We start from the raw sequence: 13,380 nt of genomic DNA, 5'->3' as shown, positions 1-13,380 counted from the left end.
CGTGAACTTTCTGTTTTTCACGAGAAACTTGCCCTTACATATCGGCAGCATTCAACTGAGAGCATTTGGATACTATTCAAAGCCAAAATGCTGCGTTTAATGAATCTTTACATCCCAACTATCGCTATAAATGAATAAGCCCGTTCCCCCTGGTTTAACAAGTCTTTGAAAGACCTAAGTAATAAAAAAAGCGATTATTTTGAGTTGCTAAACGAACTGGTTCATCCTCGGCCTGGCAAAAGCATAATAAGGACGTTAAAGAATACAACTCAGTAAAAGTACGCGCCAAGCGTGACTACTATTCGACTACCATACCAAATATGCTGCAGTCTAACCCGCGCTGTTTTTGGAAAGCGATTAAGCCTGATATTAAAAGTGCTATTTCACTACGTGATAACATGGGGACGGACACCCATTGCCGATTCCGAAGTTGCCGACGCACTGAATCTAGCGTTTTGTTCAGTGTTCACAAAAGCAAGTACAGATGCATTACCACACTTTCCATATTTAAATTTTCCTCCAATGGGGGGTATTGAATTCAGGGCAGAGGGCACTGTCAAGGTCATTGACTCCCTGAAGTGCTCTTCATCTTGCGGTATTGATGGAATCAACGCGAAAGCACTAAAAAGTACCAAATATGCGTGCAGTGCGATTCTTTGTATTATCTTTCAGCACTCACTTGACACAGGTACAGTGCCAGATGATTGGAGGACAGGGAAGGTCATTCCAGGCTTCAAAAAAGGTGACCGGTCTTCCCCTGGAAACTACCGTTCCGTTTCCCTCACCAGCATATGCTCCAAGATCATGGAACACGTCATCTACTCTTAAGGGGAGATGCGAGTCGAAAAATCGCATTTTTAGCAAAATTTCTCGTATTTCTGATTTTTATTGCATTGTAATCTTCAAACCTTCTTTCATCTGTGAAAATTTCAAAACTAAATTCGAACCGCAAAATGCAAAAAAATGTGTATGAAGGCATCGCGGTGGCTCGAAATTTCGTGAATTTGCGCCGATATTGGCCATCTTTGACTGCGCGCTGCTCCCCGTCGCAGTGCCGCCCGCCATCGCGATCGGTTGGGAAAGTTGTGTCCAGCCTTCTTCGTACAGCTCCGACGACCGCCAGTTTCGTACGTGGGCAAAAAAATAAAAAATGAGGCCTTTTTATCACGTGGTTTGAGCGGTTTGAAACGCGCGGCACCCTAAGCCGCATCGCCATTGGCTACCGAGTCATTGTCAGCTGTGTTGGTGGCGGCCATCGGCATTTGGTCCGTATGCATGTCTGCGCGTCTACGCATACTTCCGGGATGACAAGCCCTAAAAAGTGCAACCTGAGACCGCAGAAGTTTCGAACAAAGCACAAGTTCAAGGGAAGGCGGCGTAAAGCGCCCAGAACGACGGCGACGAACGAGAACGCGCCTACGTGTGCTAGGCCTGACGGCGACATCGACGAGTGCGCGAGCGACAGTGGCTGCGATGAAGGGATTGACGCTGCGCGTTCTTTCGTCAGTGCTTCGGAAAAGAAGCTCGGCTTCTTCGAAAAAGACGAAAGACAGCGCGATGAGGTTTGTGCAACGACAGTTTTTTGCGACACTCTCTTGCTGACGACACTTGTGGCAGGTGGGGCATGCCCTGCTTGCGGTATTCAAAAACTTTCCGTTCGAGAGCCTGCAGAAAAGCGCAAGGGACTTTCCTCGCTCCTCAAACTTCATTGCGAAAACAGCTAATGCTCAGCGACTGTTCTTTCGTGCTCCTATACGTCACTGCGTGTTTTGGCGGACGGCAGCAGCCCAGTGAGCCAACGGTACGACAGTGGGAGCTCCCGAGATAGTTTCGCTCTAAATGTGAAGGCGGTGGTGGCTGCACGCAATGTCGGCATCGGTCATGAGCAATTGTCGAGATTTTGCTCCATTATTAAACTCCCAAAGCCAATGCACCACCGAGGATTTTTTTCGATAGCAAAGAAGGTGCACACCGCTGCCATGGCAGCTGTGAGTGAAAACTTGCGCCGATCCAGAGAGTTGACAAAAGAAGTAGCAGGCGAAACTGATGTGGCTGTTATGTTTGACGGCACTTGGCAGAAGAGGGGCCACAAAAGCCACAACGGGATTGGTGCAGTTATCTCCTTAGATACTGGCCTCTGCTTAGACTTCGAGGTCATATCAAATTACTGCCTGACATGCAGTAGGCACAAGGATATGGGCCCAGACGAGGAACTGTGGCAGGCATTCCGAGGCCCAGTCTGTGAAAACAATGCAGACTGTTCCTCCCATGCCATGGAAACGGAGGCTGCGATGCGCATTAGGCAGAGAACATTGACTTATGACACCCCACTGCATTTCATGACATTCTTGAGTGACGGTGACAGCAAAGCATATAGTGCAGTTGCAGGGTCAAAAGTCTATGGTGCTGTCAATATAGAAAAAGAAGACTGCACTAATCATGTGGCCAAGAGACTTGGCACCGCGCTACGGAAGCTGCATGTGCCATTACCACGAGGGCAGAAAATGAAAGAGCCAGCCATGCAGAAGCTCCAAACATACTATCAGATTGCCATAACAAGCAACAGGGGGAGTGTACGGGATATGTACACTACAGTATGGGCTTCGTACTTCCACTCATGCTCTACCGACAATGCTGGCAGCCACAAGTTTTGCCCTGCAGGAACAGAGTCGTGGTGCAAACATCAACGCGCTGAAGCACTTGGTGAGCCTGCACCACGTCACACACCTCTCCTGACAAAAGCACAGGGATTGGCTGTTATGCCCATTTATAAGCGGCTAACGGATGAGAAGCTCCTCGCTCGATGCATCAAAGGGAAAACCCAGAACACATTGGAATCCCTGAACAGCAAAATTTGGCTACTTTGTCCCAAGACTAAGTTTGTCTCCCGAACGGTTGTCGAGACTGCCGCAGCTATGGCAATCCTGTGGTTCAACAAGGGTCATGCTACTTTCGAGCACATCCTGGAAGAGCTCAACATACTGCCATCTAGAGATCTAGTTACTTTCAGTGATTCCCGCGATGCGAGGCGCATCAAGAGAATGTCCGAGCGTCTGACAGCAGAAGCAAGGGCCCACCGTCGTCGTGGAGTGAAAAGGGCACGGCTAGAGGAGAGTGCTCGCAAGGACCGTGAGGGCACAATCTAAGCTGCAGGACAGTTCTAGTAACTTGCAGTGCTTTTCAAAGTTCTGTTGAACATTATGGCCAAAGATTATGCATTTCTAACAACTCTGATAAAAAAAAAGGTTTCAAACTTTCAAATGCGTTTTTCTCCTTTTCCAGTTTTGTGTGATCTGTGCTTCTTATACACGCTAGTTCGTATACTTAAAATTGACATACCTCTATGAAATTTTGCACATAGCATGATGGGGGCCCATAGAGTGCAAGTATCTATTCAGATTGTCTGTGCTGCTTGATTATGTTTTTAAAAAAATAGGTAACATTAAAAGCCCTTTGCAACTAGAGCCATAGTAAATTTTTCTGTATTATTATTGTATTTTACCTTTTTACACACAAAATTAATATAGTTTTTTGCACTCTACAGTTCCAAAGGATCATAGTCAGCTATATCTGCATGCTTTATCTCAAATTTTTATAGGTCAGAATTGTTGCATAACAATGGCCATATTTTGCAGTATCTGACCTGCAGAAAGAAAACCGAGCAATCTACATGAAAATAAATGACATATTTGAAAAGAGGAGAAAAAAACTCTATTAGCATGCCAATTTGTGTTAAATTCAGACTCGTATTAAAGAAAATCGTTTTGAGTAGCATCTACCCTCAACACCAAGAAATGTACCTTTGCTAGCGAGACAATCAAGGTTCTCTGCCACCTTGTCAGCAAAGGAATTCGGCCCGACCCCGAGAAGCTTGCCGCTGTCCTCGATTTTCCTCGTCCACTACGTCAAAAGGACCTGCGCAGCTTTCTTGGGTTATCTTCTTACTTCCAGCGCTTCATACGTGGTTTCGCGGAACTTGCGCCTCCGCTCCATCAACTCCTCGCAACGAACGTCCCCTTCGTTTGGTCCGAAGACTGCGAAAGTGCTTTCACGGCATTGAAGCAAGCCCTCACGTCGGATCCGGTACTGTGCCACTTCTATTACACCGCACCCACCATCCTTCACACCGACGCAAGTAGTCATGGTCTCGGTGAGGTACTCTTGCAGCATGACAAAAACTCACGCGAACACGTCGTTGCTTACGCAAGTCGTGCTCTTACCGCTCCAGAAAAGAACTACACTATCACCGAGCAGGAGTGCCTTACTGTTGTTTGGGCAGTGCAAAGATTCCGACCATATCTTCACGGCTGGCATTTTACCGCCGTGACCGACCATAATGCCCTATGCTGGTTTTCATCGCTGAAAAACTTATAGGGTCGCCTTGGTCGCTTCGCTTGCAGGAGTATGATTTCGATGTCGCCTACAGATCTGGGAAGAAGCATCAAGATGCTGATGCTCTATCGCGCTGTCTTTTGCCCAGCGGAAGCAATTCACCATCGATACTCCAAAACGACAGCACCTCTCCAATCGCAGCGCTAAGTTCATCACCTGCCACCCTATCCGTCCTTGTTTCACAACAACGTGTCGACCCATACTGCCACACCATTGTTGACCGCTTGCCCGGCTCTACTACTCTTCCAAACGCCAGACTCCGTCGACAACTTGAACAATTTAAGCTCGTCGGTGATGCTTTATGTCGCTACATTTACCACATCGATGGCAACAAGTGGGTACCCGTCATCCCACGTTCTCTGCAACGTGAAGTTCTGGAAGCTGTCATGATGATCCAACCGCTGCTCATCTAGGCTTCCACAAGACTTACGACAAAATTCGAAGTCGTTGTTTTTGGCCTGGCCTCTCTTGAGCCGTCGCTAAGTACGTCGCCTCCTGTGTCCATTGCCAACGGCGAAAACGACGGACAACTGCTCCGGCTGGCTTAATGCAACCTCTTCCTTGTCCCGCCTCACCTTTTCTAGTCGTTGGAATCGACTTGTATGGCCCTCTTCCTATATCATCCAATGGGAATTGCTGGATTGTCACGGCAGTCGACCACCTTACCCGCTACGCAGAAACAGCTTCTATACCATCTGGAACTGCCACTGAGATCGCCGATTTCTTTCTTCGCCACATCTTTTTGCATCATGGAGCTCCACGCATTCTCCTCAGTGATCGTGGCAAAGTCTTCCCATCTTCCATTGTCGAGCAAGTTTTGCGTGCCTCGAACACTGTTCACAAGACCACTTATAGCTACCACCCGCAGACCAACGGATTGACTGAACGGTTTCATCGGACCCTATCGGACATGATCGCCATGTACATTCACCCCAACCACACGAACTGGGATGCAATTCTACCCTTCGTGACATTCGCCTATAATACGGCTGCTCAACGCACTACCGGCTTTTCTCCATTTTTTCTCGTCCATGGTCACTCGCCAAGTTTCGCTCTGGATGTCTCTTTCCTTTCGGCCCCTGCCCCCTCCACGGCTCCTTTCTCTGAAGAATTCCTATCTCGTCTCGCACACTGCCGTCACCAGGCCCGTGTTAACACCGGCCTCTCTCAAGACACTCGAAAATCTCGCTACGACTCGTCTCGCCGTGTTGCGAGTTTTTCCCCTGGTGACGAAGTTCTTCTATGGACTCCACTACGCGTCCCCGGCCTATGCGACAAATTCATCAGGCGCTTCATTGGGCCATACACGGTGGTCGAACAGACATCTCCTGTCTATTACCGCGTTTCTCCTCTTAGCGCCAGTCCTGATCATCGTTGCCGAGGAACAGAGATAGTGCTCGTATCTCCTTAAAAGCCTTATGCGCGATGCATTTCATAATACTGTCAAGCGACCAGGCAGCCGCTTTCACCGCGCGGGGGAATTAGTGTGAGCGCGACAAGCGAATGACTCTTTATTCTCTTTGTAATCATCATCACCTGTAAATCTTTATCTAAAAATATCATCACCAGCATGATTTAGCTCGAGCCTGGCCGAATAAACCGGTTCCTCAGAATATTACTAAGTATTACGAAATTGGAATGCGACGATTGTTCAGCTGTGAAGGGACTAACTTTCACTTAGAAACAGGCCGTATTTCAGCTTGTTCGAGCTGCAATAAAGCCTGCAGCTGACAATATGCAGCTCGAATCAGGCTTATTGTCTGCTTTGCTGCTAGGAGGTGTGCTCCATGTCGGCGAGTTACAAGTTGGCCGACAGCCTGCAACACTGCGCTGGAACCACCAGCTACTGGTTCCATCAGCTGCTGGTTCTATCAGCTGCTGGTTTCAACACCCGCTGGAACCACCAGCTACTGGTTCCATCAGCTGCTGGTTTCAACACCCGCTGCAACCACCAGCTACTGGTTCCATCACCTGCTGGTTCCATTACCTCCTGGGAATGTGCCAATAGACCAGCACTGCTGGAAGCAATAGCCAATCAGCAGGAAAGTTTCACCTGGGTCCTGATGGTATGTGAAGCTCTGCAGGTGGTAACTGTCCAGAAGCTTCAACCAACCATTACAGCAGAAATATTTGCATCACCGTACGAGACGCTTGCTGCGATTTCTAACCAAAATACAGCTGCTTGCACTAGTTCTGAAAAAGCTTGACAAGTTTTTAGAGCACGAAATTGGATGACATCAGAGCAAAAGCTCATTTATTTAAATTCAAAACGTGCTTCAGTGTTCCTCAAAAGCGAGCAGCCATTCTGATTACTTGCAGTGCAAAACATTTCAGCCGGTCATCGCTAGGAACATGGTTGACCAGAACGAATGTTATACGAAAGATGTCCTCTCACCATGAGGCGGTCCCTGGCTGCGACGCTGGCCAGGACTGGCTGCCTCTGGATCCTCGGCGGGCTTGGCCTGCTCGAAGGGGCTCTCCAGGCGCCTCCTCTTGCCACTGCTGCTCTCCCTGGCCTCAAGCTTTCGCTTCTCAGCCAGGTGCTGCCCCTGCAAGAGCTGCCGGGCATGGCTTCGCAGGAAATAGCGAGGCAGCTCGCTTCCTGCATCAGCCTGGCCCACCGCTGGAGCCTTGGCGGCTCGAGCGTTCACAGGGGCAGCGCTGTGGGAAATGAATGTGCACATTTTTCTTTTTCTGCTTAACTCCGCTTGAGCAAGTGAAACTGCAATGGCAGAATTTTGCTCTTTATAAACAGGCTCTCTCTCTTGCACTGGGTTTACTTAGCGATAAAAGATAACAAGTTTGAGGTCCGACCCAGGTAAATGACCAGCTTTAGAAAAGTACAGACGTAACATTTTCTGGAAGGAGCAAGTTTAGCACAATTATGCTACCATGGCTACCATGGTAGTAAAGTTCCTACCACACAGACTAAAACAGCATCGACATAAAAATGCCGAATGTTTTTAGATTTGAAAACAAGGATTGCGTCAGCTGCCCACTGCTGATGCAGAGTGCAAATGACTTCATTGCGGTGGCAGTCCTCTTGTGAGAACCGATCTACTTAAATGGGAGGCTACCCGGGATACCTAACTTCTACGAGCTAAGCTCCCTAAGGCGTGGGTCTGTCCATTCCTTGTATGTACCTGACCGCCTATAGTTCCACCTTTGCAAACTGCCCACTACTTCGTACTTGCAAAGATCCCACAACACCCCATCACCAATCGACCACTTCATCAACCATGAAGCCGTTATAATGAAGGCGGAACAAAAGCGACATATATCTACCACTTACAAATATTAAAATTTTCTGTATAAACATATACAGTGTTTGTCACGTCTTTTATGATGTAGTGGGCGATATTGGCGGATGGTTCATGGTTTAGCGAAGAAACCCTCCAGTACTTCACCCCACTCATCATTCACTCCTTTGATATGCGGCGATTTTTTTATTTGCTAAGATATCTTTATAAAGCTTTTGGGGTATGTTCATACATTACCACTAAAGAAAGTACACATTTTCATAAAATTCTGTTCATCGGTTGTAGAGTTACTGAAGTCTAGCCCAATGGCTCACAAGTGTGCCTGATAAAGAGCCGGCACAAATCCCTTAATGTAACAGCTTGCAAACTGGGCTAGATTCACAATGATGGGGCTACTTTCACAAAAATGGGCAAGTTTTGTGCTTTTTTACAATAAAACGTGACTGCAGATGCACTGCCATGGTCATATATAAGAACACAGCAATGTGCAACTTTAATATTGCTAACATCACACTGTGGTCCCAAACTCTAACAGCAATGTGCAACTTTATATTGCTAACATCACACTGTGGTCCCAAACTCTAGACTCTAAAACACGGACACAAGCAGCGAAATCAGTAAAGTCTATGTTGCACAAAAAATTACGACGACTGTGGCTCGCCGTATACCTGAGCTCTGATTGCAAAAAAAAAGGACTGAAAAGCTTTCTATCAGTGTTCCTCGGCAATTAAGCCAACACTGAAGAGACTCCTTGCAGCAGGAATTCTGTCGTGGAGAGCATGCCACTCATCATTGCTGATGACTAATGCGCATGCCTCAAACCCAACAACACCTCGCCCCCACTATACATGAAAAAAAGCTTTTATGTAGACAGGGCCACACACAACCTCGTGCCCACGAGTTGCCATTGATGGATTCATTAAGAGCGTCCTGTTGTGCTTTCCTAATTTGTATCTGCCAGCCCTATGATCACCTTTCCATTCAATCAGTGGGAATCCCAAAATGTGCTCACGGTGAGAAATACTGTCTTGGCACTGACTGGGCGGGTGGAGTTGCCTGTAGGGTGAACAGGTTCACGACACTACCCTGAATAGCAAGCCATCTGGAAGAGCCTGGCCTTCCAGATGAGGCGCTCGCGCCAGGCGAGGCATTCCTGTGCATGCATGATGGGCTGCAGAAGGCCAATTGGGTGACAGCACGGTCAAAGCAACCTTTCTAAATAAAAACACTGCAAACTATGAGAGCACTAAGTGCACTGTTTTTTATGCTGCACAAACCAACACATACCGTACCATTTCCAATTATTAACAATACGGAATGGCGATAAAGTGGTCAAAAAGTCAGCACAGGCTCTAAGTTGCTATAAGTGGCTGGCCAGTACAGAAAGGGCTCATTTCTTTCTGCAACTACATTCCTTCCATGCCAATAGCATAAATGCCATAATGCAAGCCATCACACAGGATGAACATGCCTCTCAAGAACTCACGGTCAGGACAAGCTGGCAGGCAGCCTTACGATTCTTCCTCCAGAACGAACTCCCACCAAATGTACTGGTTTAGATCACTACTTATGGATACCATAATCTCGCTACATTAGTAGGGCAACTGCCAGACCCACGTTGAGGCTTCAGTACCTTAATGTTCACATACTTCCCAGGGTTGGCCTGTAATGCTCGAGTTTTTTTTGCCAATCGGACAGGCGAGTCATTCATTTCAGGGAGGCTTGCAAGAGATGAGCTGGTCTGTTTTCACGACATCCCCAATCATCATATACTAGAGTGGAGGGCTTACTTCCCCCCTGCACAAGTAAGTCAACCAAGGCACAAGAATGCATCGGAAGAAAACTGCAGATGCAATTTTTCCAGCCCATATGTGCTGAGCAACATATCACCGGAAGATAATAAGCCAAATGCAAACGGTGCCACGGCCGGATACTATGCGCGATTGTTTCCCCGGGCAGTGGAAAGTTGTTGACCAGCTCAGATCCAGTCAGACATGGGTCGTGGAATGGGCAACACAGGTTGCCATGAACAACATGGAATCATCTGCACCTGCCTTCTAATGAAAATTTTCCTTCGAGCCTTACTTACACCAGCAGACCACTACGACACTAAAAGCAGCTGTTGTGGTACAAGTATAGCTTTGAACCACTTTCCTATAATCGAGCCACCCATGCGCGCGAAGCCGCTCGTGGTCGCCTTCTGGCCTCCCAAGAAAACCAACAGCGTTAATAAGATCAAGGACATCCCTATGTGCACTTTTTGCCCGGTTCGTTGGTTCTGCTCTGGTCTCCGACCGGGCAGGTTGGCCTGTAAAACTGCCGACTCAGTACACAGGACCATACAAAGAGCTTCGCGAGGCGACTCCCGTCACTCATGAAATCGCTCCTGCTGCCTCGTCGTTTTCATCCACCCCTCGAAACAGCGAAATCATACATGTCACACATCTGAAGCAGTACCACTCTCCCACTGACGTCCAGATGCGCCGGTACGGCGCCTTTACCGACGGTAGTTCTACAAGTAGGCTGCCACTGTGCAAATTGTCAATGCACGTATGTATCCGACGAATGAAGGTCGCTTGCTGCTCGAGCGACGAGCCAGACTGGCCAGTGCTGCAACCACTCTTGCAAATATATTTTGCAAGTAACGTGGGAATTTACAACACACTTCTTCATTAGCTTTATATAACCATCATCACATGGTGTTCCTCATCTTCATCGTTGGTGCATATAACCCTTGAGTCTGTTCCGTGCCTCGATGTGACAGTTTTTGGCAACGTCTACCAGGCCTAAAAAGGCGTGTAAAGGACTACATCTCAAGTGATGGAGGTTACTCCTCGATTCCCTGTCCCTGCTCACCCGCTTTACTTCTTGGAGCTTCACTCAAGTCGTCGTTTGGGCTACGTGTCCACCAGCACGCCAAAGGACGAGCCCTCAGGTGCTTCTCCCTTTAACCCTCTGGCTACGACTGCCACAGCCACTCACTCTTGGATCGTCAGTGGACCCCCTTGCGAGCCCCCTCTGTTTTCTGAACTCTGAAATGAGAACACGGACTGGCTACACCAATATGACATAGTGAATGCAGCGAACTGTTGAGTCGATCCACACAATCTCCGCCACATCTCCTTTTATCTTACTGGCATGACGAAGACTTGGTTTTTTAATTACCAGATCGACTTTCCCGACTGGGACGTCTTCAAAGAACATCTGCGACAAGACTTTGCTAGTCCAGCAGTTCAAGCCAGCCTGGCAAAGAGAACTCTTGATGGTCGCAAACAACTACGCGAGTCTTATACCGCATATATCGAGGATGTTCTCTCTCTTTGTCAACGCGTCAACACCTTCATGACCGAGACAAAGTGCACCATCTGCTCAAAGGCATAGGTTCTGTTGCCTTCAATGCTTTGGTCGCAAAAGACCCAACTATTGTTGCTTGATTGATGTTTTATTTTATTTATTACATACTGCCAATACCTTTAGGAATTATTGCAGGAAGGACACAAACTATAAACAAATAAGGAAAAAAGACAAAGGAAAAAAACACTGCGAAATAACATAACTGTTTTTTCTTTTTTTTTCCTTTTTTTGTGCTGAATGGCAAAGTTAAGATAAACAGGAAAATTCACATTAGCTAAACATTTATACACAACTGTGAAATCTGTTTAGTGCTGACACATTATATCAATATACTTGCGATTATACAATCATAGTTACACATTAGTAGGTAAGCTTTACAAAAAATACGAAAAAAAATATACATTCTATGCACAAGTAGTGGAATGTGGGTAGCAGTATACCAATAGTAGTATACATCGCTAAGGAAAAACGCGAAATATTTGTAGTTTTATGTTTGTGCATCATGTAAATAATTTTCAAGTAGTGATAAAAAGGTAGTTAGTGAGGTGGTATTGGTAATAGTAGAAGGTAAGTCGTTCACTGTCGTATGGCTAGCGGAAAGAAAGTATTTAAAGCAATTTGTATGAAAGCGATATTCATTTAGGGTGTATGAGTGCTTTAGTAGAGTTATTCTTGTGTCAGAAATAGAGATATACCGTATTTACTCACATAATCCTCGCACTCGCATAATTCTCGCACCCCCGACATCGCCCTAGAAAGGTTGTCAGCCAATCTTCTCAAACCAGAGTCATTGTCGAGGCTGCGCAGATGGCACGCGCAGATGGCACGCGAACAGGTAGGTGCCTTGTAATAGCAAGCCCTCCGTGGCTTTGAAGGAACGCAGGTTCCTCGAAGGTTTCGGTGCGGGCAGGTAGTTATATTATCTTTACCTTTCTGTTTCGTTTTCTTCTAGATTTTTCCTTGCTGTTTTTCAGTGCTTTTGTTTTTGTGTTTGTTTTTTTTCTTACTCATGTTCTGCTCTTTGTGCCATTAGGTTTTTATCACATGGTTACTGTCTGCTCTATATATTTTCGTGCTCTGCGCAATAAACTCAGTTGGAAGTTAGCGCTCGTGTCTTTCGTGTCCTTGTCTCTGTGTCGTCGTTTTGTTCTCGCGATATAACTATCGTCATTGATGGTAAACTTTATTTCTTCAGAAGAAAACTTTTCAGAAGTATGCTTCAGCCTCGAGAGACTGTGGTTTCATTTTCAAACTATGAAAACACACCGTTTGGTGTAGAATAGTGGAAATAGAGCAGGCTGTAGCACTATCGATCATTCAGCACAGCTGTCACATCACTGCCTTCTGTCACAGCCCTTGCGCTAGATGGCAAATGAGCTGTAGCACTTGACGCATTATCGATAACAGATTTCTATAAAGAAAAACTATAGAATACCATTGAATGTTCAGGTATCTCTAGCAAACACATGAAAAGTGAAGCAACATCACTGCAAAATAAAATAATTTAAAAACAATATGAAAGAATACATACGGAGAGTCCTGTACAGATGACTCTGGGCTGCAATGGCGACGCCCACACCAGCGCGACGACGGCCGCCCTAAGAAAAAGTAAGACCGCAAGTTCAAGATGCTAAGCTGCACTGAATGACGAGAATGCTTTGACGACATGTAAAAAAAAACGCATTACATGATGTCCAAGCAGCCAGCTTTTCTATTGTTTGAAGAAGTCAATTTCTTTGTTACTATACAGGCGACACCTTAGGTGCATTAGAGTTGCTGACCACAGGTGCCGTGTCTCTGCCTTGCTATTCCAGGAGAAAGCGAACAAAGAAAGGCAAGAAAGAAAAAAGGTCGCGAGTATGTTCTACACTAGACTGTACAGACACAAGCAACACTGTAGTATAGACCACAAATGATGCTGGTAATTGTCTACAGACATAGCTTACAGCTACTAATGCACCATTCCAAAAAAATTATCAGTGAATTAACAAGGCACAGATACAGCCATAGTCTTCATGAGGCAAGCCGTCCTCATCGAAGTTGCTAGTTGCACCCGGACCACTGGTGGCACATTGTGTTCTTTGCACGGCAGCCATAACGCATAAGAAGGATCTGCAGCAATGGTGAATACACAGTGAAATTTCAATGCAACAAATCTCAAAGAACCGCTAAATATTATCCTTTATTGTGAAGTCTTTTTAAAAAAAGTAATAAAAATTTGCACAAAAATAGTAAACATTAACTCATGAGCCGCATACCCATGCTGTGTATACATTATCGAGCAACCACATTATGCTCAAATAAGTGCGAAAAAACGAACTCGAAGTAATACAGAACCAGTGCACGTTTATTTGAAAAAGAGGGCAGTCTATCT

The 13,380-nt window shown here is 46.3% G+C and overlaps 1 protein-coding gene across 4 annotated transcripts in view; it reads right to left on the bottom strand.

Moving 5' to 3' along the window:
• The window catches only part of LOC142786321 (uncharacterized), a 286,022-nt gene that overhangs the window by 230,020 nt on the left and 42,622 nt on the right, over nt 1-13,380 (bottom strand). For all 4 annotated transcript variants that reach the window (XM_075883956.1, XM_075883957.1, XM_075883958.1 and 1 more), the window contains exons 4-5: nt 12,538-12,604; nt 6,788-7,053 (exon numbers count right to left, since the gene is read on the bottom strand). In XM_075883956.1, coding sequence (XP_075740071.1) covers nt 6,788-7,053; nt 12,538-12,604 — 333 coding nt within the window. The remainder of the gene's footprint in view (nt 1-6,787; nt 7,054-12,537; nt 12,605-13,380) is intronic.

This window comes from Rhipicephalus microplus, unplaced genomic scaffold (genome assembly GCF_043290135.1).
Source record: "Rhipicephalus microplus isolate Deutch F79 unplaced genomic scaffold, USDA_Rmic scaffold_22, whole genome shotgun sequence".
Classification (NCBI taxonomy): domain Eukaryota; kingdom Metazoa; phylum Arthropoda; class Arachnida; order Ixodida; family Ixodidae; genus Rhipicephalus; species Rhipicephalus microplus.
The sequence above is the reverse complement of the archived record's forward strand: the minus strand, read 5'-3'. Positions and strand labels throughout refer to the sequence as shown.